At 38.3% G+C, this 23468-nt stretch overlaps 2 protein-coding genes across 3 annotated transcripts; one reads left to right on the top strand and one right to left on the bottom strand.

The window, feature by feature from the left end:
- Window positions 1-25: 25 nt before the first annotated feature.
- Window positions 26-12500, top strand: tm9sf5 (transmembrane 9 superfamily protein member 5). Of its 2 annotated transcripts, XM_028459364.1 has the most exons (18): window positions 26-329; window positions 881-948; window positions 1049-1142; window positions 1255-1382; window positions 1763-1892; window positions 3175-3302; window positions 3451-3565; window positions 3655-3734; window positions 3865-3970; window positions 4555-4605; window positions 4975-5107; window positions 7685-7804; window positions 7919-7976; window positions 8071-8230; window positions 8681-8832; window positions 8941-9052; window positions 9162-9333; window positions 11831-12500. In XM_028459364.1, exons 1-18 carry the CDS (start codon window positions 192-194, stop codon window positions 11896-11898), a joined length of 2013 nt encoding a protein of 670 aa, XP_028315165.1. In that variant the 5' UTR covers window positions 26-191; the 3' UTR covers window positions 11899-12500. The 2 variants fall into 2 exon arrangements, with proteins under 2 accessions (XP_028315165.1, XP_028315166.1); XM_028459365.1 differs by lacking the exon at window positions 4555-4605.
- A 2607-nt stretch (window positions 12501-15107) lies between these two features.
- gpr101 (G protein-coupled receptor 101) lies at window positions 15108-17240 on the bottom strand. The gene has a single exon (XM_028459366.1). The coding sequence runs from the start codon at window positions 16780-16782 to the stop codon at window positions 15445-15447; it is 1338 nt and encodes a 445-aa protein (XP_028315167.1). The 5' UTR covers window positions 16783-17240; the 3' UTR covers window positions 15108-15444.
- Between the last annotated feature and the right edge of the window lie 6228 nt (window positions 17241-23468).

Genomic DNA, 23468 nt, shown 5'->3' with positions numbered 1-23468 from the left:
CCTGGTTTAACAGATGAAATGAGAAAAGACGTTAGTGACGTAGACATTCAAGGGACGTTTCCAGTTGCTGCTCGCCGCGTAGAAGAAGAGTCCAGCGGCTAGCTTAACCACATTTAGCAACCAACGCTGCCTTTTGACAGAGGCTCAACTTCTGTCCTCTTTACTCACGTTCATCGAAATACTGCGTCAACATGAGGAGGCACATACATCAGGATCTTTTGCTGTGTTTTGCCATAGTCTCGTATTTCTCTTCGTGCTCGGCATTTTATCTTCCGGGTTTAGCCCCCGTGAGTTTTTGTGAACCAGACAAAAGTGGCGAGGATTGTCAGGTACGTTTCATTCATACAATTAATTTATTTTACTTACATTTTCTTAATTTTGGGCATGACATTGAATTTATCATGCTGTTGTTTTAATGTCACCCATTGGGTAGCTAGCCAGTACGTGTACGGGCCTTGGCTATTATATTAAGCCATGGCTGTGATGATATACTGTGTATGTGTATGTCTATTTACTTGTTTATACCTATAGTGTTTAAATTATGTGATTGAAGTAGTTTATATCAAGTCAATTAGCCTTATCAAATCCAATAGATGTCAGTGGAAAAACACTGGGTTGTAAAAGCTGCCTAGTACCTAATAATGTCCAAGTTTTGACAACAAAATAAAATGTGATGAGGTAAAATTAGCTCAAATATTACTTTATCACAATCTGTTTTTTTTTATTTTCATACCATCAAATCATTTATTTTTTCGCAGTCTTTGGCTCAATGTATACTGAATCGTGTTGCTTCTGGATTCCAGACTAGTTTAAGAGGCTGCTTTGTTTCAGTTTTTTTTTTTTTCTAAACTGAAGGTATGTCTTTTTGCCTCTCCTACAGTCAGAAATTCAGCTCTTTGTGAATCGACTGGACTCTGTGGAGTCAGTTCTCCCATATGAGTATGAAGTGTAAGTAAAACTAATATTTCTGGTTTTAGTTGCACAGTCGGTTTCCTGTACGTGTCATTATCTTTGTCTTACTTACTGGCGATGATGATGTATTTTGAAGGTTTGACTTTTGCAAAGACGTAAAGGAATCCAGGCCATCCGAAAACCTCGGGCAAGTGTTGTTTGGTGAGCGTATTGAGTCCTCTCCTTACAAGGTGGGTGTCTTAGATTTCAAGGTGTGGTGAGGGGTTTGCTTGATTCTTTTTTCTATTTGTGCTCTACCTGAGATTATGTATTTTTGACATCACTCTAATCTGCTTTGAACAGTTTATCTTCAAGCAGGATGTTCAATGCAAAACAGTGTGCACTAGGAGCTACAAGAAAGGCAGCAAGGAGGATGCAACCAAATTGGATTTTCTCAAAATGGGGATGCAGCTGAACTATCAGCACCACTGGTTAGTAAAGGTTAAACTGTACTGAAAAACATGTAGATGTTCTTCCTGCCATATTTAGTACTTTCTTGAAAAATGGTATTGCATTAAAACCTATTACATATTCACGATTTCGCTCTAAGAGATTTATGTCAGCTATGATTAGGATAACGGTTTGTCACTAGGGGAAAAAAAGCCTAAAACATCAGTTAATGCATCAATTGACCTTTACTGGAATTTGAACACGAATGACTTGCAGAAAAACAATATACACCAGATTATATACATTGAATGTAATGTATTTTGTATGAAATATTTATGGAGAACTAGATTTTAAACAATGAGTTACATGTTTGTGAGTGCAAATAAAATATTTCAATAGTTATTTTCCAATTACGTTTTAGGATTATCGACAACATGCCCTTGACCTGGTGCTACGATGTTGAAGATGGTCTGAAGTACTGCAACCCAGGCTTCCCCATCGGCTGCCTGGTTACAAAAGAAGGTCGAGCTAAAGACGCTTGTGTTATTAACGTGAGTGATGGTTTCCACATTTGTTTACATGCTTTTACTGTATTTTAAAGGGTAAGTACACCCATGCCTTCTGAACTGCCACGAGGAGTGAAATTCATAAAAAGCCTTGATTATGGGCGTTACTGCTGTAGCAGTAAGACACGCCCAGCAACTTTCTGTAACCACCCCCTCCCGTCCGTCCCTGCACACAGAATCAAAACCCATCACAACTCCGAGCTAAACATGAGCGAGTCCGACAGTGCGGACACTGGCCACAGAAAGGTCATTTGAGGTGGAGGACTTTTCGCTTCCAGAGTCTCCTCCCAACAGTCACAACCGCGGTGGTCCGGAGCCATACATGTTTGAGCCTTTAGCACAGACAGGAGGAGGTGGAGATGCAGGAAAGGATGGTGACGTTTCCGAGTTGTAGAAAATGGCCCCACCAGCAATATTTTATTGTTGTGGTAAATAAAGTAATCCTACACGCTACAGTTTGCAAGAGGCAGGTGTCGGGTTTTACAGGCGAGGTGGTCCCAACAGTTAAAGTGATGACGCAGGGGTTTCAAGAGCTTACCGTTCAAACAATAGCAAAATTCAGTTATAATAGCCAGCGTTCAACCCTTAGCGGCCAGTTTATCAGACATTTTACAGCTAAATACACAAAATTAAAATACTTTTAGTAAAATGTGAAGAGTGGGACTAGGATCCGTCAACAGCACTACTTAATACCCAAAGACACATATATTCGACAGAAAAAAGTTGGTTTGGGGTGTACTAATGAACACATGCAGGAACTTTTAAGGAATACTAATTTTTAGGTTTGTACTTCATGGTTTCCTCATTCCATTCAGAGGAAGGTGAGGAGCAACGTAGTCATGTGCATTGTTTAGATTGGAGTTGAGTGGTTATACCTGTTTTAAATGACAAGATGTACTTGTAGAACAGCATGTTACTGTAATGGTTTCTTAAAAACAGGTAACCCAGGGTGACAAAGTGATCCTTGTGGAACTGTAGAGTCCTGACTATTGTTTGTCTATTGTCAATCTATCTTTAAATACCTGCTTAGTCTGTAAAAGGCTCCTGGAACTGACTCGACTATTGATGAAAACACACATTTTTATTTTTATTTAACTTTTTTAGACAAAGTTAAATCATTTTTTCTGATTATAAATATGTTTTTTTTAATGTGCAAGATTTACTAGGACAATCTGCAGAACACTAATACTACATTAATACTGTTACCTGACTAATATTCAGTTTTGGTCATTATGAAGTAATAATTTCCTTTGTCTGTATTTTCCAGGCTGCGTTCAACAGAAAGGACACATTTTACGTTTTCAACCACGTTGACATTAGGATTACCTACCACAGTGGAGCCACAGAAGGGTGGAGAGGGGCTCGGCTGGTAGCTGCAACCTTAGAGCCAAAGAGGTGAACACTGGTTTATATTTGATTGAAAAGATGCTGCAGGTGTTTGTGGAAAAAAAAAAAAAAAAAAAAAAGAATAAAATATTGGTATTTGCAACTGACCTAATGTTTTTTTATTACTATATATTTTTTTTTTTTTTTTGTAAATCAGTCTCAACCAAGTAGATGAAAAAAAACCAAACTGTAGAGGAGGCCCGCCAATGGAAGTCTCTGGAGAATTTAAAAATGATTTGTCAATCGTTTATACCTACTCTGTCACATTTGAGGTAGGCTTTCAAAACACCATAGTTTGGTATTTTGATAATGAAAATTTTTATAAAGAGTTAAAAAAAAAATGTCTTTAATCTTTTTATAGGAAAATAATTCCATCAAGTGGGCCTCCAGGTGGGACTACATCCTGGTCTCCATGCCACACACCAACATCCAGTGGTTCAGGTTTGAATATATTATTATTTTTCATGCAAAACCAAACCACACAATTTAAGTTCAGTGTCTTACTTCATCACATGTCTCTTTTATTATTATTATTATTATTATTATTATTTTTTTTTTATTTTTTTGACAGTATTATGAACTCCTTGGTTATCGTGCTTTTCCTTTCTGGCATGGTTGCCATGATTATGCTGAGAACTTTGCACAAGGACATTGCTCGATACAACCAAGTGGACCAGGTAATGATGTTTCTCTTGGATTTATGCTTGAGCTGAACTGATGAAGCATTCTCAAGGTAATCATTTAAACAAGCGTTAGTCATCATGTTAAGTCTATTTCATGCCCTTGCTGCCGTCTTGATAAAATTATAAGGTTATGTATCTGCCCGTGGGTTAGCGAGTTAGCATCTCTGCTACTAGAAACCTAAATAGGCCTATTTCTATTATTATAATTATTGCATTATCCATAGAATCTAACAAAGTAAAGCAAGCTAAAGGTATCTCTAAAATCCTAAGCAGTGATCATTGCTTGCCCAAATTAGAAAGTTTTTTAAGTGTAATATCTTGTGATTTTTGCCTCTGGCCTTTAATAAAGTGCTTTTCAGATTAAGATGATTAATAACCTTGATTTTATTTTCTTAAAAAAAATAACTTTGTGGAGCTCCTGGTCCATATTTGAATATGAAAATCCAAAAACAAGTGATATAACTAATAAGTGGTGAATTTTAACAGAACCTCTCCATCGCATCTCTATGACCAGTGCTTAACGGAGCCATCAATTTAAGTGAGAAATACTCTCAATTAAATCTTGTTCCAATTTACAGGTAGATGTGGTAAAGGTTCCACCAGCCAATGAAAAAATCACTGTGTCCTATGTAAGCTTTTTGAGTAAAACTCTTTCTTCTAGTTCATTCAGGTGTTTGGGTGTTTATGATTTAAGCAAGCGAGCACATCGATGCACGTGTAAAATGTGGTGTGGACCTTTGTTTCAACTTTCAATAAAAATGAACTTTCTTTTTAGGTGACAAGATGCTAACCCTATTGAAGAAATAATTGTCCACACCAATTTTTACAGTTTCTATGTGTAATTAATCACGTTTGTGGTTGTGGTCTACTTCCAGCTTTTAGATTTGTCTCACTTGTTGGGGGTTGGTCAAGCTTTAACTTTTTAAATGAACATATATCAGCTATTATTTATAGAAAACAGATTTTCTCTAAATGCGTTGTCGTCTGCCTCTTCCCAGGAGGATGCACAGGAAGAGTCAGGATGGAAGCAAGTGCACGGAGATGTTTTCCGTCCTCCCAGAAAGGGAATGTTGCTGTCAGTGTTCCTGGGACAGGGCACTCAGATCTTTATTATGACCTTCATCACACTCTGTAAGAAATAATTCCCAGTGTTTTGTTTTGTTTTTGTTTTTACAAACGGCTGCAGTCAATTACAAATGTATTAACTGGCAGATGACGAGCAGTTGTATAACAATGGGTTGCTAGGGATGATATTTGTTACTCAAATATAATGTAAATAAAGACATGGAAAGGTGAGATTGTTATGAGTAAGCTTAGCCAACCTGACCTCCACGTAAGAAGGGATGAAAACCAAATCTATGGCCACTTCACAAATGTATAGAAAGAAAATCATTGAGAATTTTCTTGAGAGAATTTAAGCCAATGTTTTTCAACCTTGGGGTCGGGACCCCATGTGAAGTTGCCTGGAAATAAAATGGGGTTGCCGGAAATGTCTAATATTAATATTGTAAAAAAAATACTCATTTATTTTTGTATTACAATAAAAAAACAACACATAATATGCAAACAATTGTATTTTTACACTTTCTCAAAGATAAATCTAGTTAAAAATACAATGCAGTTTAAAAATATCTGAGCTGGTACATATTTTGACTTTGTGCACTAATCCTGGCTACTTTGCGTATTGTAACATATAACAAACATGATCAAAAAAAAATATTAGAGAAAAAAAATTTCCCGGTGACGCCAGAAAATTGTGATATAAAAATTGGGGTCATGACAAGAAAAAGTTTGGAAACCACTGGTTCGAGCTGCTTTGACATTAGTTGACTAACTGCAGTAAATATGTTATAATGGAATTTTATTTAACGTTATGTACAACCAAATTCTTTCCATAATATTATGTATCTACGGGCATTTAAAACCTGTTTGGGAGTAAGAGCTCGGAACATCATTTTTACATGCACAGCCCTCTACTGATGTGGTTTGACTAATTAGTAAAGAAGTGCCATTGTTTTGAACTGCAGATACATTATTCAATCATGAATGTCAATCTTATATAGCAAATTCTAAAACGAAAAATTCATGAGGGATTAGTATGTATACATTTTCATTTATGCAACTTGTGCCTCTGTTTATTATGTAAAGTCCACGTATTTAAGGAGACATGATGGCATTTCATTCATACTTTATTCAAGTAGTTAAATGTTTCCTCTTTTAGTGTGAAATCTAGTAAACAAGAACCTAATTATTTGAATAACTAACAGGGTTCTCACCAGGAATTTTTTACAGCATAGGGGGCGTGGCATTTGAAATTTATAACTCTTTGAGGGCCAAAATGATTAAATTAAAACTAAAGTTGTTTTTTTAATTTTTGTTACTTCCTTACTTGGTGTGCCATCTAAGGGACCTCACAATTTGATTTAAATTCAGAGCACTACGATTCCCTTAATTAATGATTTTTACAATATTAACGATTATCACAGTTTTTTATGCATCTTTTTTTTCCCTCACTTTATGGCTGTTTGCTACTTTAAAGCAAGGTATATGTGTAGGTATCCATTCATTAAGTAACCAAACAAATGTATCACTATTATCTTTATATCAAATCACCAAATCCAACAGTAATCATATTACAAAAGAAATAAATACATATAAAAATAAATCAAATATTAGCTTGTTCAGCTAATTCAATCTGATCTAACACAAAAGCTTATTCAGTAAAACTATAGACCTCCAAACAAAACTTAAATAAGCAGCATGAATCCCACAAGAAACTAAACATTGTGCTCAATCAAAGCAGCTTTAAAAACATATAAAACCTACAATATCGGCTCTCATAACACTTTGGTTTGAATTTGGTTCATAATATAATGTGGATGGATAAAAGAACACAATGAATTATTAATGCCAGGGATTGTAATTGTAAGTGCTGAGACAAATGTGCAGCTACTCATCAAGACCGCTGATGCTGTCTTCACTTTCAATTTATTGTGTAAGAAAGGGAGTTGATCAACAAGCTTTCATTCACTGTGCTGTGCAGTTACACAGTGGTCCATGTTTCTTGACGGGTTGGATGGGTGGCTGACATCGCCACCGACCCCTTGCGCCAGCTGTCGTGATCCGGTCCCCGTGTCTGTGCCGGAGAGGGCTCAGCAAGCTAACCATGTCCAAGGCCCCCCGGTAAGCAGCGAGTAGGGAGCGGGGCGGTGCCTTTGCTGCCGGGCCCTTGCAGGCCATGGTATGCTTGAGCCTCCGCACTCTCAGCAGAGTCCTGACTGTCCGCTTAAATATGGATGATTACGGTTCACTGCACACAGGCAGCATCGTGGGCAGCTAAAGGGCTGCAGTAGTCCTTAGGTAAAGCTTCCGGGCAGATCGCCTGTCTTAAATCAACTGTGAGGCTGATGAATGTGTTTCTGTGTTATGCAGATTAAAAACAGAGTTAAGACAACCTGTGCACACCTGGGAGTCCCCTTTGTGGCCATGTGTGCAACAAATATTGCGACGGTACCGATTAAAAAAGAAAAAAACTACAGAAAATCTCCCCATGTTGCTGAAAACTGAACGTAGTGGGCGCCATTGCTCTATAGGGGAGCAAAATGACAACATCAGGGGGCCCCTACGCTCAACAGCGCTGGCGAGAACCCTGACTAAAGTTTGTGTGCTTAGAAATGTGTTAAAAGTTGTTTTCATTTGATTTGTTAGTCCTGGCCTGCCTGGGTTTCCTGTCTCCGGCCAACAGAGGGGCTCTGATGACATGTGCCGTGGTTCTGTGGGTTCTTCTAGGTACACCTGCTGGCTACGTGTCAGCCCGTCTTTATAAAAGTAAGAGCACAGTCATTATTTCAGTACAGATCACAGCTTTTGGATGTGCACACAGATGGTGTCGGAGCATGTGTGAATTTTTTCTGATGATCTTATTGTCTTGTTTGTTGTCAGCTTTCGGAGGCGAGAAGTGGAAGACAAACGTCTTGCTCACAGCGCTTTTGTGTCCAGGGTATTGTCACTCAGCAGTTTTGCTGAAGCCGATTTGTCTTCTCACTAATCTTCTTGTGTAGTTTCCATTTCTGAGTGTTTTCTGTGTGCTGCAGTATTGTGTTTGCAGATTTCTTCCTGATGAACTTGATCTTGTGGGTGGAGGGCTCTTCAGCAGCCATTCCCTTTGGTACCCTGGTGGCCATCCTGGCCCTGTGGTTTGGAATATCGGTGCCTCTCACCTTTGTTGGAGCATACTTTGGATTCAAGAAGCCAGTGAGTGTGTCTACCTTAGTTTTTCCTGAATTAAAAAAAATGTCATGCACCCAAACTCTGGCCACCGAAAACCAAAAGTGCACTTTTGGGCCATTTTTCACCGAAACCCTTTTCTCATCGATGTTGTAAAGACGTTAGCAAATGTCTAGTAATTCAATACATCTGAGCACTAAAGTGTTTTCTGAGCAGAGTTGATGGAGATTTATTTTTTGAAGCAGTAATATGAATTTATACATTTGCAATGTAAATAAATTAATGAGGTTAGTACAAATCCAGTGCCATAAATGCAATGGGCTTCTTAATTTGCATAATTATTTATTCTTTGTTTCGGTTTTTGGCCGTGGTATAATCATTTTCGGTTTCAGCCAAGAATTTTCTTGTCGGTGCATCCCTTTTTTATTTCAAAGGAAAGCTTGTAAATATCTGTTTTTTGTTTCATCCTCTGCGTAGGCTATCGAACAGCCTGTGAGAACAAACCAAATCCCTCGTCAAATTCCAGAGCAGTCATTCTTTACAAAGCCCATACCTGGTATAGTAATGGGCGGTATCCTCCCCTTCGGCTGCATCTTCATTCAGCTTTTCTTCATTCTCAACAGCATCTGGTAAGATGACAGGAATGTTGTCTTTCCTGATTGTTCTGTAATTCCACCTTATAAACATGTAGCTCTCAGAGGGATTTCTCATGTAACACTGGTTAACATTTGTTACAGGTCTCATCAGATGTACTACATGTTTGGCTTCCTGTTTCTGGTCTTCATTATTCTGCTCATCACCTGCTCTGAAGCTACAGTTCTGCTCTGCTACTTCCACCTGTGTGCCGAGGTACCTGTGCATTGCATTTTGTCTCATCAGCCAAAATAGTCGTCGTTTTCAACTGTTTCACACTTGTTAGTGTAAGTTTAACACGTCATCTGCTGTCCTGTGTGTCAAGGACTACCACTGGTGGTGGCGTTCCTTCCTGACGAGCGGCTTCACAGCAGTGTATCTGTTCATTTACGCCGTGCACTATTTCTTCTCCAAGCTGCAAATCATTGGAGCAGCCAGCACTATACTCTACTTTGGATACACGATGATTATGGTCCTCATCTTTTTCCTTTTCACAGGTAAAAGTGTCACATTAAGCTCACATGTGTCAAATCCATGGTCCGGGGACCAAATCCGGCCCTATGGAGCATCCAGTTAGGCCCACAGGAGAAATGAAAATGACATAGAAAGCATGAATCATTGTGTAAATGAGACAGTATTTGCAGGGATTCAGTTTCCCTGATGCTTATATTGCATGATTTCAGTCAATTTTAATGTTACAGTTGGAAAAAATTCTTTAAAAATCCTTTAATTTTCCTCAAATTATGATATATTTCCCATAATTAAATAGAAATTGGTCACAGTAAAGTCCCTGTTGGGACTGATATCTATCACTTATTGCTTGGATAGTCTCAGTTTCTTGTATATTTTGTAATTTATGTATACGTACAAGTGCAAACTATGGCACAATACTGTTGAAAATGCTCTTTTTCCCACAAAAATCTGTGGCCCACTTGAGATCAAACCAGTCCATATTTGGCCCCTGAACTACAGTAAAAGGAGTTTGACACTCGTGCATTTGCTCCTCCTAAAAGAGCAGAGTTTATTCTCTCATTGCATGTGGCAGAATTTGAAAGTGGGATAGTGGTTCTTTGTTAGTTAATTTCACAAAAAGTTCTGCATCAGGAGAAAAAAAAAATCTCTTCTCTTATTATTTCATGAGGGAATGTGTTTAAATGGATATCCTATGCAGATAAGGATGTGTAACTAGTAGGTGTGAATCTTGTATTAGTGTTGATAAAATGTTCGTCTTGAAACAATTCACTGTTTCAGGAGGAACTACATCCTACTCAGGTGGAATAAAATCCAAGCAGCTGTTTGCACTAATATCCTTTTATTTACTTTATAGTCAGTGAGGTTACTGGAAATGAGTTAGAGTACATCATTGACATCAGAGAGACTTTTTTCTTTTTTTTCTCCTTTTTTCTTGTCTGTACATGCTATCAAAGGTCTACACTACAAGAAGTGCAATCATTATGAGACAGCAATGCATGTTTTGTTATTGCAATAAAATAAATTGATTTATTTTATTGCTTAATTGTGACCATCACCAGCCCTCCCTAAGGAAGGGTAAAAAATCTTTTATTATAGGGAGGATATAAAAAGGGAGAGCAGTGTTACACCTAAATGGAGGGGGAGGGGAAAGGGAGCAGGGAGGAGAGACTCAAGAAAGGAAATAAAAAGGGTGGGGAAGAATAGATTGTTATACAGTGAGGGTGAGATGTGAAGTCATAGAATATATTGTGCTTATTATGTTGTGTAATCAAGCCAGTATAGTGACAAGTGTGAAGCTTAGCTATAATGGTGGTGGCTGTGGACAGGGGGAATGAGTGAGTGGTAGTTTTATCCCACATCCCAAGGCGTGCCAGTGCATCGTATACCAGTATATGTGCAAAAACCGTTTCCGCAAACCCAGGAACTGCTCCGGGCCCGCATATTAGCCAGGCCAGCAGAAAGAGTGGGGGCCAGGGAGCCCTAGACTACCCCCCCACGGCCGAGCAACCCCCCAGACGCCCCCAAGATTCCAGGCCGACATCAGACTTTTAAAAAGTGCTATTGATAGTATATTCTGTAACTCTGAGCTCATCAAATGAATCTTACTGTGTCCTTTAACTGTTTTCCTGTTCTTTGCACAATGCTTCCATTCTTGCTCTTGAAGTTTAAACCTATAATCAAGTCGTCACACCTCTTTGTTAAACAAAGGGTATGACAAAGCGAGGAAGAAGGTACTATTTACTATCTTTTAAGTGGCAGTTTGTGATGACAGGTCGACCTGTGTTGACGCCCTCAGACCTTGCCCAGGTCCTGTCAGCCTTTTCAAACTCCAAAAGAGGCAGTGGAGGATTATTTTAAATATGAGAACGCACAAATGCTTTCCTCTATCAACTCAAAAATATTTGGTACGTTGTGATGTCAGATGACGTAGTTCTAAAGTGTCACTTGACCAGATAAGGCAGTCTGTAGTTGAGCCTGGAGCTGCGACACTGCCTCGTAGTGAGGGGATAACATGTCAAAAGATTATCACTGAGAAGTAATCCAAGGATTTAAGGAGCCGATTAAGAGTTTCCCTCCTCGCTCTCAATTTTGATATGAAATAATCCTAATCTTTCCCATTTTAGACTCTCTTTTTTTTCTCTCTTTTTGTCTGTCATTTCATCTCAACTTTGATCACATTATAATTCAGGATTAGGCTCAGTCTATGACATTTAGCAGTCAAATGGGGCAGTCAGATTTTCCCAATCTGGTTTATCGTTCAGCAGGATGAGCCGTTTCTGTAGAATTCCCCCCAAAAATATTAAAATAAATATTCATTATAGGTTTTTCTGTTCCACTATTTAGTTCTGTTTGGAGAAATTAAAAATATTAAGGTGTTTTATTCACCTGATTAATTTTATTTTTATTACTGTGGTATGGGAGAAAGTTAATTATTCAAGCTTTGCAATAATGTTAAGTTGCCAGAAACGACTTAGCAATTCCATTTGTTAATCTTTCTGCTTTTTTTTTTTTCTCTCTTAGGAACAATCGGTTTCTTTGCTTGCTTCTGGTTTGTAAACAAGATCTACAGTGTGGTCAAAGTGGACTAGTGGACCAGGAGACGGACTGGCACCTTTTTTTTTTTTTGTCACATTACGAGCATTTCCTGTGCTTTCTGTGTGTTTGTTTTGAACAGATGACACAGCTCGTTACTTCTACAAAAACACATTCTCAAAAGTGAAGGTCGTCTATTTTTGTGCTTTAAACATCTGTTGTGTTTCTTTTTCTTTGTTCAAATATATATGTTTGTGTTCACTGTTGAACAGTATTGATTTGAATGGTTGGAAATCAGTTGGGGGGGGGTGGTATCAATGATAAAGTCTTCATTGTGAGCGATTGGTTTGCAGAAATCTTTATTATGATTTTCTTAAGAAAACAAAAAAGTAAAATGGTCTGTTTTTCTTTTCTATTCCCTTTAAGAGAAAATGTTCTTTTTTTTTCCATTGCTTTTAATGATGAAAAAATATTGTACATATTCTGTATAGCGAGTGCAAGATTGCTACTTAAAGATAGCTACTGTTATGACACTGTTCTTTGGATATTGTTTTTCTTTTTTCTTTGTTTTTTCCAGGATAGAAAATGGGACAATGGTTTCTTGTAATGTAATCGGAAAAATGACACAAATCATTGATATTCCAATGATTCATGACCATTTCTGTGTGTTTGATTACTTGCACATCGGTTTAGCCAAATTATGAAGGGTGTTGAGACGAAAGTGCAACTTAACAGAATTGAAAATATCTTTGCTGAGCCACATACTGTTTCCTCAGATGTACATTATACAGTTTTATATGGATAATCCCTTAAATATGATTTCATTAGCATTAAATCCAGCAAGTTCATTTTGATCTCCCGACATGTTTTGTCAGTTTTCCTCAGCGGTATCTACTGATCACTTTCATGTGTTCTTATGAGTTCTTTTTGGATGTGGCCAAGAAAAAAATCATGTCCACCAAAAAATCTCTTCTTTTGAATCGTTGAGTTTGTTGAATCAACAAGGAACTCATAAGGACACATGAAAGATGCCTCTGAGGAAGACTGACATTTGGCAGTTGAAACATGTCAGAAGATCAAAGTTAATTTATTGTAAGTTACTGTAAACTGTACTATTTATTTATTTTTCACAATACATTAATTTAGAGTGTTACCATAAACCGTAACAAAATTACATTAGTATTGATATATCTAAATATCACCTTGATAGAGATGCAACGCATACATAGCGCAAATGTATTAAAATTAAAAATGAGGAAAACATTGCAAGCAAGAATAATTTTATTATAAACTTATGGAATGAATGAATTAGTGTGCTAGTTCTTTGTAATTGCAGTTTTCTAACAAACGTATCTCAGGACATGACTTGCAGCAAGAAAGTAGACCGATTAATCAAAGTATCTCTGCAAGACCACTTTCAGATTCTGTTCTAACCCTAATTTGTAGATGTGCACCAACTACTGCCACACCCACTTCCACACCTAAACAAGTTTAGCAGGACAACTGACATACCACACACTTTATATTTATTAATCAAAACATGGCATTAGATGTTGACAAAATAAAATAGTTACATATCCACAACAGAGTTCTATAAAATATACTCAAAAGCAGTTTTTTTTTTTTTCACCAGTTGTAATACAGTAACCACACATTGTCTCTAACATAGACACTCTACAAGTTTGATTGTCAACTAGAGCTCTATGGATACGTTTTCCTTTTCACTGATGCCAAAGTATCGAATAAGGCTAAAATACTTAGTCTATAACATGATTACATAAACACGTATCAGATCAATCAGCTAACCATATATCTGTCTCATAGAGTTCAAAACTAGACTGCCAGTGGACACATTTAAAACCAACGATGTCACTTGTAATGTTTTGGATGATGCTCTAGCACTTTTGCTAAGCAACTATAAACAGACAATTGTTTCCACTAAGAACACTTAAAAGGTTAATTTAGGACATTAAAGCATTTCCCCATCTTCAAGAGCAACAAAGAAATATTTGGATATGTTTCAATTATAAGAGTTAATGTTTTAGCACACACGGGTCATTATCTGTACCTATGACAATCTAAAAAATACATCATTGATGCTTCAGGTTTACAAAAACAGTGTTTACAATAGTAAATCTGTGTCGCTTCTGTCAAAGAACTCACCAAGAGTTATGTTTTTCTACTAGCATGGCAGCTAAAAACAATACTGTCTTGTTACTTATTCAAAGGTATTTTGACACTGAAAGAAAAAACCACAAATCCTAAACACGTGTTCATTGACAACGTTCAATAATCTTAAGGGACAATACAAATGTTCAACAATTAATACCCTGAGTTTATAAGTAGCAAACAAAGTTTGCTTGTACCCTTACATTCTTCAGAGGGTCAAAGAATTTAATAGAAAAAGTTTAAAGGGCGATTCATAGTTGTGTCGATACTGCAAAGTATTTATTTTCAAAGACGCCAAGCTTTTACAGTTCGAGCAAACGTATAAAACATATTAAAGTATATCTATTGTATCTGGACATGAAAAGGAGAGGTTTAAATGCCAATTTAAAACACTAGGACAATTTCATTATTTATTGAACATACTATTTGTGATTTTAATACATGTAAAATATGATTGTAACTGCACACGTGTTGACTTTTGACCTAATACATTTTTAAAACTTTTAACTTTACATAAATACCACAAGTTGTTCTCGCCTACAACAAGTCCCAATTTACATTTCTAATGTACGATGGTCACTTCACAGGATAGACAATCAATTACCTTTATAATTAGGGGTGTCCCAATATATGCCACTTTTTCAATTCCAATACAATACTGATATCGCACACTTGCGTATAGGCCAATACAAAATCAGCATGAATCAGACCTACTTTATTAATTTTGTAGTTTATAATGTCAAAAAAGGCGTGATGAAGCGATAATACGCAGATAGAGAACAACAATCAGCAACAGTATGAGAAAACTAGCCTGCTTATTATTAATCAATGGGTTACTAACCTTAAACATAAGAAGATTCTACACTTGAAAAAAAAAAATTTAAAACATGAATTAGAGCATCACATTGCACTCTTTCCCACCCCTTTTATTGTCCTACCCTGACTCCCTCTTCCCTGTTTCCTTCCCTCTCACCTAGGTGTAACACTGCGATCTCCTTTTATGTTCTCCCTTTAATAAAGTTGTTGTTACCCTTCCTTAGGGAGGGCTGGTGATGGTCACAATTGCGCAAAATAAATGCATTCATTTAATTGCAATAATAAAACATGCATAGCTGTCACAAAAAGATTGCACTACTTAGTGTTGACCTTTGACAGCATGCACAGACAAGGTGAAGAAAAGAAAAAAAGAAGAATGAGAAGACCCTGAAAATAATATTATATCTGAGGTTTTCGATACTGGCCGATACAATTCGATCACACCGATATCTGATACCGATTTGGGATCGGGACACCCTTATTTATAATCATATAACTAAGCTTTATTAGTGATGGTGATCAGGTAGTACTTGTTCCAACTCGTGAAGACTCATCAAGCTCTACAAACTGTTCCAGTTAGCATCAGTCTGGTATTTCCAATGAAAATCAAGGGCAGTTTAGGAGCGTGGGTTGCTATTCACAGTGAGCTCCCTCTCAGAGCTCACACTGGTAGAGGTCGTGTCTTTACGACTGTCTCTCGACTTTCTCTCAAAGATCGGAGATGACGATGTTGTGCATTCTTCCCAAGTCCTCAGAGGGAAGACTCGGGCGGCCAGGCTGGGCAGATGAGGGTGAGGCCCCGAGCGTCCCTCAGTGGTGAAGCAGCTCTCCACAGCAGAACTCTGGCTGGGACGGCTCTGCTTGCAGAACATCCCACAGACTAAAGCCAGGAATTCTTTCCTTACACTCCTGTGCATGTAGCCGTAAATGTAGGGATGTAGGCAACACTGTAGAAAGAAGAGCACAAGGGCTACGGAGGTTATCCATGGGGGCACAGCTGCTCTGGTGGTCATGGATAAGATGTTTAGGATGCTGTAGGGCCCAATGCTGAGTACATATGAAGCCATGATCACAAAGACTACCCGAGCTGCCTTGCAGTGGTAATGGAAGCGTCTGTGTCTCACTCGGACAGGGTAGCATCTACTAGGGCAAGGGCCTTCAGAAGAACCAGGTTGAGGTTGAGGCTGTGGTTGAGGCCGTGGGCTGCTCTGGCCCTGAGGGTCCTGTGGGCGTGAGGGCTGAGAGTAGGACTGTGTCTGTATGGGGTGCACAAGAGCATTTTGTCTGCGGGCCGCTCTGAACACCATCCAGTAACATCCAAGCATGATGAGCACCGGTAGCCAGAAAGAGAAGGTGGACACCACGGCTGAGTAGGACAAACTGGAGGACCACACCACCGTGCACACATTGTGGTGACGGTCAAAGTCAATGGACCCCCACCCATACAGAGGAGGAGTGCTCTGAAGGAAACTCAGCACCCAGGTACAGATGATCAAATTGGTTCCCAGATGAGGCGTCATGCGTGTGGGATAAGACAGAGGGTGGATAATGGCCAAATATCGATCCACAGAGACCACTACGATGGTGTTGACCCCAGCAAACGCAAAGAGGTGCATGAGCACCACCAGAGTCTGGCACAGCCGAGCATCCAGGGGCCACACACACGGCACAGCAGCTGCGATGGCAAATGGCATCACCAAAACAGTCTGCAGAAGGTCTGCCAGAAGCAGGTTGAGGACGAAGCGGTTGGCCACGTGGAGGAGCTGAGGTTTCCTCTGGAATACCAGCAGAACAACAACATTCCCAAACATGGACACGCACACAATCAAAGATATGAGCACCATCTTTACCACACTGTCAGCAGTGGAGGACCAGGCTGGATCCAGGCTGGAGCTGGTGATATCAAGCTGATCGGTCAGGTTTGTGCCCATAGTGGGCTTCTGAGAGCCTGACATTGTTCATCTGACATCAGCAGAGTGTTGGCGTGGTGGTCCCATGTTGACCACGATGGGAGAGTGTTCAACATCCGTATCCTCAGCAGTGATTCTCTGACCACGTTCCACCCACGAATGAATGGGCCTCAGTGTTCAAACATCAGCCCACATCTGCACAGGATCGAACCGGTCACAGTAACAAGCGTCGAGTGCGTTCTGTGTCCAGACGGTGGCAAACATCACGGATTGCACTCATGAATGTCAAATACCTGGGATCTATGGGTGATGCGATGCTTCCAGGATGCCCATCGTTTCAGCCTCAGCTCCAGCGTTCACGGCTCAGCTCCCATATGCTGCGTGTCTGCACCCAGCGGGGGGGCTCTCTCATCCACACGGGAATTTTAATGGCAGAGCAGACATTTATTGTTTCTTATCGGCTGTGATTCCTTCCCTTGCTGGGTCGGCTGCTGTCTGTGAGGTGTTCGAGAAAAACATCAACCTGCACAAAGCTGCGACCCCCTCCCGTGCTGCATGCGCGTGTCCCTTTTTCTTTCTTTTTTTTTTTTTTTTGTGGTCATAAATGTGCAAAACACGTTTCAACGCGATGGAGGTTATTGAATACAAATAAATCCAAGTTTTTATTTTATTTTGTTTAAAAAAATAAAAAATAAATAAAAAAATCAAATAAAAATAAATAATCACTATAAAACGCCATTCTAAATTGTTATTTTGTATTTATTTATTTATTTCATAAACCAAAACAATATCACCTGTTTGTCATATAAACACATGCCATCTCTGTGTGTAAAGCACGGTGATGAGTTATTTTTTCCTCTTATGGTTGCTATGTGCACATACATCATTGTCAGGATCCCATCTCCTTGGTAACAAGTGATTCAATCAGACTGCTGCTGTGTGATCATCACATGATGAGAGGATGCTTGTCAGGGGGCTACAAAAACCAGTCAGGCCCCACTACTCCCCATCAATACAGTGCAAATTAACACCAGTTTCATCTTGTTTGGGTGGATTTAAGAGCCATGTTGCAAAACCCCCTTAAAAGCAAACGTAATAGAGAAATGAAGTGAAATAATTCAGAAAATTTGGTCAAATTGTCAATACTGGTAATGGAGCAGTGCATAACAAGGACATTTCAGTGTGTGTTCACGCCACAGTCTGTATGTGGATGGGAGTGATGAAATAATAATAATAATAATAATAATAATAATAATAATAATAATAATAATAATAATAATAATAATAATAATAATAATAATGTATCATTACAACAGTGTACATGGGACCAATGCACCAAGAAAACAAACATGTACAGTAGGCTTTATGGTTATTACACATGATACACTACTATTTGCCGAATGTAAAAATTCGGTCACTGTTTCATAGCTGACATATTTTAAACATTTATCTAATTTTTCTTTCATTTGAGACAAATTCATGTAAACAGAATGCTTTATATCATTGTTAAAAATGTGTGAACATGAAAAAAAAATCTAATTGTAAATGTTAAATCTAAACCTACACGTTAAATCTAAACGTTAAATGTAAATCTAAATGTTAAATCGGTCGTCAAGTGTAAAACTTGATTGTTAAAAATGTGTACACATGAAAGATAAATCTGAATGTAATACATATTAAATCTAATTGTAAATGTTAAATGTTAAATGTACACCACTCACTGAGCCACAGTCGGTGGTGTAGGCGTGGCCTCGGGATCGACAGGCGCTGACCTGCCCACTTTGCATAACTTCTAAACATTTAGGTTTACACCGATCTAGCATTTAGAGATGCATTTATTTACATTTAGATTTAATATTTACATTTAGATTTCTCTTTTGTACACATTTTTAATAATGTAGTCAGTACCAGTACTTAGTAGTTAAATACTGCTGCATGTGATTAAATTACCATCTTTACATGCTTATTTTCACTGAAACATTGTGACAAATGCTTTTACCATTACATTTGGTGCACCACTTTCAAATATATGATGTCATATTTTTAATGTGACATCATTATTACATTTTATGAAACATCAAATTCAACACAATTTGTTAAAATGAGTTTGTTAGTAGCTAGTAAAATAGGAAGATGATATTTATCTTTGAAATGTGATGAAAATGAAACTATAATGCATAAATTAGGAGAAATAAAGTGTTGCATGTTGAAAGTTAAACATTTCCTACCTTTTTAGGTTACTTATGATCTTATCCTCTCATTAAAGTGAAACCGTGAACATTTAGTATTTGAGAATTCCTTTTCTAACTGGCAGCCCTTCAGACTATTCAGTATCTATGAAGAAGCTCACAGTTTCAGAAAGGTTGGTGACCCCTGATATAGAACATGCTACTTTACATTTTACATTCGGAACCCCATACACTATACTGTATCACTGTGAAGTGCATGTGATGGCTGTCTCAATGGCTATGAAATCCTGCCAAAAATACTTTCTTTTTTTTTTTTTTTTTCGAATATATATGTCCACATGTTTTGTTTATTGGTAATACATAAACACATCTTAAATCAGTCAGGTTCTGTTTGGTTTTAGTGTCTTCAGTCCTTGTGGTTCTCTTTTGGTTTTTCTGAGAGTCTTTGTTTATTCTAGTTTCATGTTCTAACTGTTGTCTTCCTGCTTGTGCCTCCTCCTCCCAGTAATGTCAGTGTTTAGGTTCTGATTAGCTGCCTCATGTTTTGCACCCAGGTGTGGCCAGTTCCCAATCAAGCCTTCTGCACTATTTAGCTGAGTGTTTGGACACAGACTGATGGCTGGTTCAATGTCTATATAGATCAGGAGAAACTGGTCCATGCTTTTATCTCCAGCAGACTGGACTATTGTAATGGTCTCCTAACAGGAATCCCCCCAAAAGCGCATCAAACATCTACAGCTGGTCCAGAACGCTGCAGCTCGGGTCTGAACCTGAACAAAGAGGTCAGAGCACATTACTCCAGTTTTAAAGTCTTTACACTGGCTCCCAGTCAGCCTCAGAATAGATTGTAAAGTTCTGCTGCTGGTGTATAAATCTGTGAATGGGTTTGGTCCAGAATCCATCAGTGAGATGTTAGTCAGGTATGAACCCAGCAGGTCTCTCAGATCTATGGACACAGGTCAGATAGTGGAGCCCAGAGTTCACAGTAAACATGGTGATGCTGCTTTTAGTTGTTATGCTGCAAATAAGTGGAACAAACTGCCAGCAGAGCTGAAGTCAGCATCTAATGTGAACATTTTTAAATCAAAGTTAAAGGCACTTTTTTTCTCTACTGTGTATGATTAAGATGGAGGTTTTTGGTCATGTAGTTGTTGATGTAATGCTTTTATTGATGGTTTTATTGATTTAAAATTGTGTTATAGGTTTTAAGCTGTTGAATGTTTTTTTTTGTTGCACTTTTTGATCATGTAAAGCACATTAAATTGACTTGTGTATGAAATGCGCTGTAATAAATAAATTTGTCTTGCCTATATTACCCTCTGTTTTCTGTGGCGTATTGTCTCCTGCTCCCTGGTTTTCTTATGCATTTTTGAATTTGGGTTTTTGTTTTTTGATCATTAAACATTGACTATTTCTATGAATGCTACACCGGCCTGCTGTCTCAATCTCTCTGCGCTTGGGTCCTCCACCACCACTTCCACATGATGTGACAGTATCATACACAAGGGTATCTTTGAGTTATATTTCTACTACAAAATCTTAAATGTGTTTGGTGTATAGATCTTTCCTGTGGCTTTAAGGGCTACAAATTGTGGTGAATTGTTAACATGACATGAGGGTTCTTGGAAGATTTTCTCACCTGTAAGTGGTCCCTGGAGGTTCCAAAAAGTTTGAGAACCCCCTTTTAATAATTTATGAGACGCAAAAGTGATTGGTGAAATGCAACATTTATTCTATTCAATAAATTTTATTTTTACATTTGGAAGTTCCTTTGTGACAGTGTGAGTGCTATAAACTGTGTAAATGCTATAAACAGTGCAAGTGCTAACCAAACATTTCCTGTCAGAGAGAAGCTGTCTTACGACGGTTGATCACAACACGCTCATTTTAGCCAAGTGTTTTCAGCCTGGGTACGTGTGCGTTTACATAAAAAAAAAAAAAAAGTGGAGATTGCAGCGTCTCACCAAATCCATGAAGACAGCAAAAAGCAACAGTAGTGCTGCGCACCAGGAGGCGGAGCTTTTATACTACCTCAGATCTGATCCACTTCATAACTTGTTCCAGACAGGTTAGGTGTTGAAGTTTAAAATTATGAACCAAAAGCACTGTTACAGATATGGCAGGAATGAAAGAACCCAGGCAGGAAGCTGCTGACACTGTTAATGTGTAAAAGCATGATATTATTCCATTGGATTATGGGATATCCCATCCAATGGATTATCATAATGTGACACTTTTACGCATTCAGTCAGCTGATGAAGCCTGTCTTAATCCGTATGCACGGACGAGTGAAGTCATATTAATCAATTAGTATATTACTTCATCCACCGCGTATACAATCGAGACACAATATAAATCTGTCCATCAGATATAAATCTCTTTCCAAAAAGGCTGTCATCATAGGCAAATGAAAGGATTGCATCGATGTCTAAATATTCTCCCTCGAGTCACTGACAACATTTTGAGTTTCTCATTTGATGCTCAGAATCCTTCTTATTGACTCAAGTTTCAGTTGAAGTTTTAGTCTGAGGATTCAGTGAATGCACCTTTGTTAACATTTTGTAACTGGTATCAACCTCCTACCAGCAGGGGAAGCTACATCTATCAAGGTCCATGTCTAACCTCCAACGAAGAAGTAATCAAGTTCCATACTCAATCCACTCCCACAACTTCCCAACCGACTCTACTATATCTCAGGGTTAGCAGGTAAGGTATCTGAACACATTTGGTTTAGATTGTATTTAGTACATCAGTCTACTTTAGGGCAAACAGACATTGGGCCTATTAATTGTAGCGCTTCATGAATTCTCAGATAACTGATGACTTAAGGTGCTCCATTCCACTGAGTGGCTTTTATTTCTATTCAAATTTTGAAAAAACAATCGAAGTTTTTATTTTTGCACAAATTTATGGCCATCCCACTTCAGTGATCCAGCAGTGTGTCATGTCAATTATCCGCACACTGTACATTTATGTGGCCATATGTTATTCCCCGATCTCGTTCAATCTTGAAGCTAAGCAGGTCCGGGCCTGGTTAGTAGCTGGATGGGAGACCACCGAGAATTCCAGGTGCCACAGTGGGGGACAGTCGCTCCAGTGGTATCCGTCATTGCCCCACATTGCCTAGTATGAGTGAGTGTTGGCAGTGGTCGGAGGGACCGATGGGTCACTATGGCATCTCGCCTCTGTCTGCTACAATAGTAGTTTACAACCACTAAGTGTGGAATGAAAGAATAATCCCTTAATTCTGTAAAGCACTTTGAGTGTCTATCATAAAGTGCTATATAAAATCCAATACATTATTATTACATGTGAAGTTTTTATTGGTCCATTGATCCCCAGATACAGCTTGGGAACCCAGACCTCAGTATGAGAACCACTGCTTTAGACAAGTCACCAGTCAATGACCATGGTCAAAGATAGACGTATTTTATTTCAAACATTTCATCAGCCTAAAATTGCAATTGTCTTAGTAATATTCAGAGTTTTAGAATATTTTCAGTTTTCTTGGGTTTAATTTAAGAAAAGTGTTTGAAAGTGCAAGTATTTAGGCATCAAATTTGGCCAACATATGACCATTGTAAGTAGGCGTTGAAATTACTTGCACTTAAAGACAATCATTTTTGTTTCAAAGGTTAAACATTTTTTTGTTGAAAATTATGGCTTATGCTGTGAAAATGTTATATTTTCTAAATTAGATGCATTTTTTTTTTAGCTATTAAGGGCAATTTTATTAGTTTTTTTTTTTTAATATGTACCCTTATTATTGCAAGGTTTTAGTTTAGTATAAGAGGCTGTGAGACCTGCATTCACCCGGAAATGCAAGAGACTTTGACTGAGCAACTTGCAGTAGCGAGGCCAGCTGCACAAGGTCTTTTGAGATTATTGTTTCAAATTGTTCTGTAAATGTGTAAACTACTGTTCTAATTATTGTAGGTCAATTGAGTATGCACAAGACTGTAGGACTATCTGCCCAAGAACCTCCGAAGTGACAGGTGGCCACGAGGTAGTCATTTTATTTAGTCCATACCTGTGACCAAGTTGTGTGTGTAGTTTGTATGTACTTCATGTCCTGTAGTTTTCACGGCGTTCAATCACCCAGGTAATGCGCCTGTCTTTGAGAAGCTGGGCCTGTGTTGTCATTTCAGAGCCACAACCGTAATGAAGCCGTGTTTGGACTGTGGGAGTAAACCATAGTAAACTATTTTGGGAAAAAAGATCTGCTTTTAACCAGTTTGAGTTTGTTGAGCTCAGTTTAGGCGATGCATTACAGAATCTCCAGATGGTAAATCAAGCCATTAACCTTTTCTTCTAGGTTGATTGAGTATGTTTACTGCCTACTATGGTCCTTATAAACATATTTTTAGAGTTGGAAATCTGTCCTTCAATGCATCTGTGAACACGTTGTTTTTTTTTCTCTGCAAATATAAGAATTCCCTTTACATTTCATCGTTTGCAGAGAGAAAAGACTTCATTGAGATGCACAGAAAACAAAAGCAGCTCTACATTGTGCAGTGTCCAATTAGTCTGCAGCTTACATCG

The sequence above is a fragment of the Gouania willdenowi genome, chromosome 10 (genome assembly GCF_900634775.1).
Source record: "Gouania willdenowi chromosome 10, fGouWil2.1, whole genome shotgun sequence".
Classification (NCBI taxonomy): Eukaryota; Metazoa; Chordata; class Actinopteri; order Blenniiformes; family Gobiesocidae; genus Gouania; species Gouania willdenowi.
This window is presented reverse-complemented; position numbering and strand designations above follow the sequence as displayed.

What these genes read in the sequence shown, in the direction of transcription:
- tm9sf5 (XM_028459364.1), top strand. Translation starts at nt 192, where the DNA reads ATGAGGAGGCACATACATCAGGATCTTTTGCTGTGTTTTGCCATAGTC. An exon ending in CCTACTCTGTCACATTTGAG is followed by an intron (nt 3,566 to 3,654) that starts GTAGGCTTTCAA and finishes ATCTTTTTATAG; the next exon opens with GAAAATAATTCCATCAAGTG. An exon ending in ACTTTGGATTCAAGAAGCCA is followed by an intron (nt 8,231 to 8,680) that starts GTGAGTGTGTCT and finishes TCCTCTGCGTAG; the next exon opens with GCTATCGAACAGCCTGTGAG.
- gpr101 (XM_028459366.1), bottom strand. Translation starts at nt 16,782, where the DNA reads ATGTCAGGCTCTCAGAAGCCCACTATGGGCACAAACCTGACCGATCAG.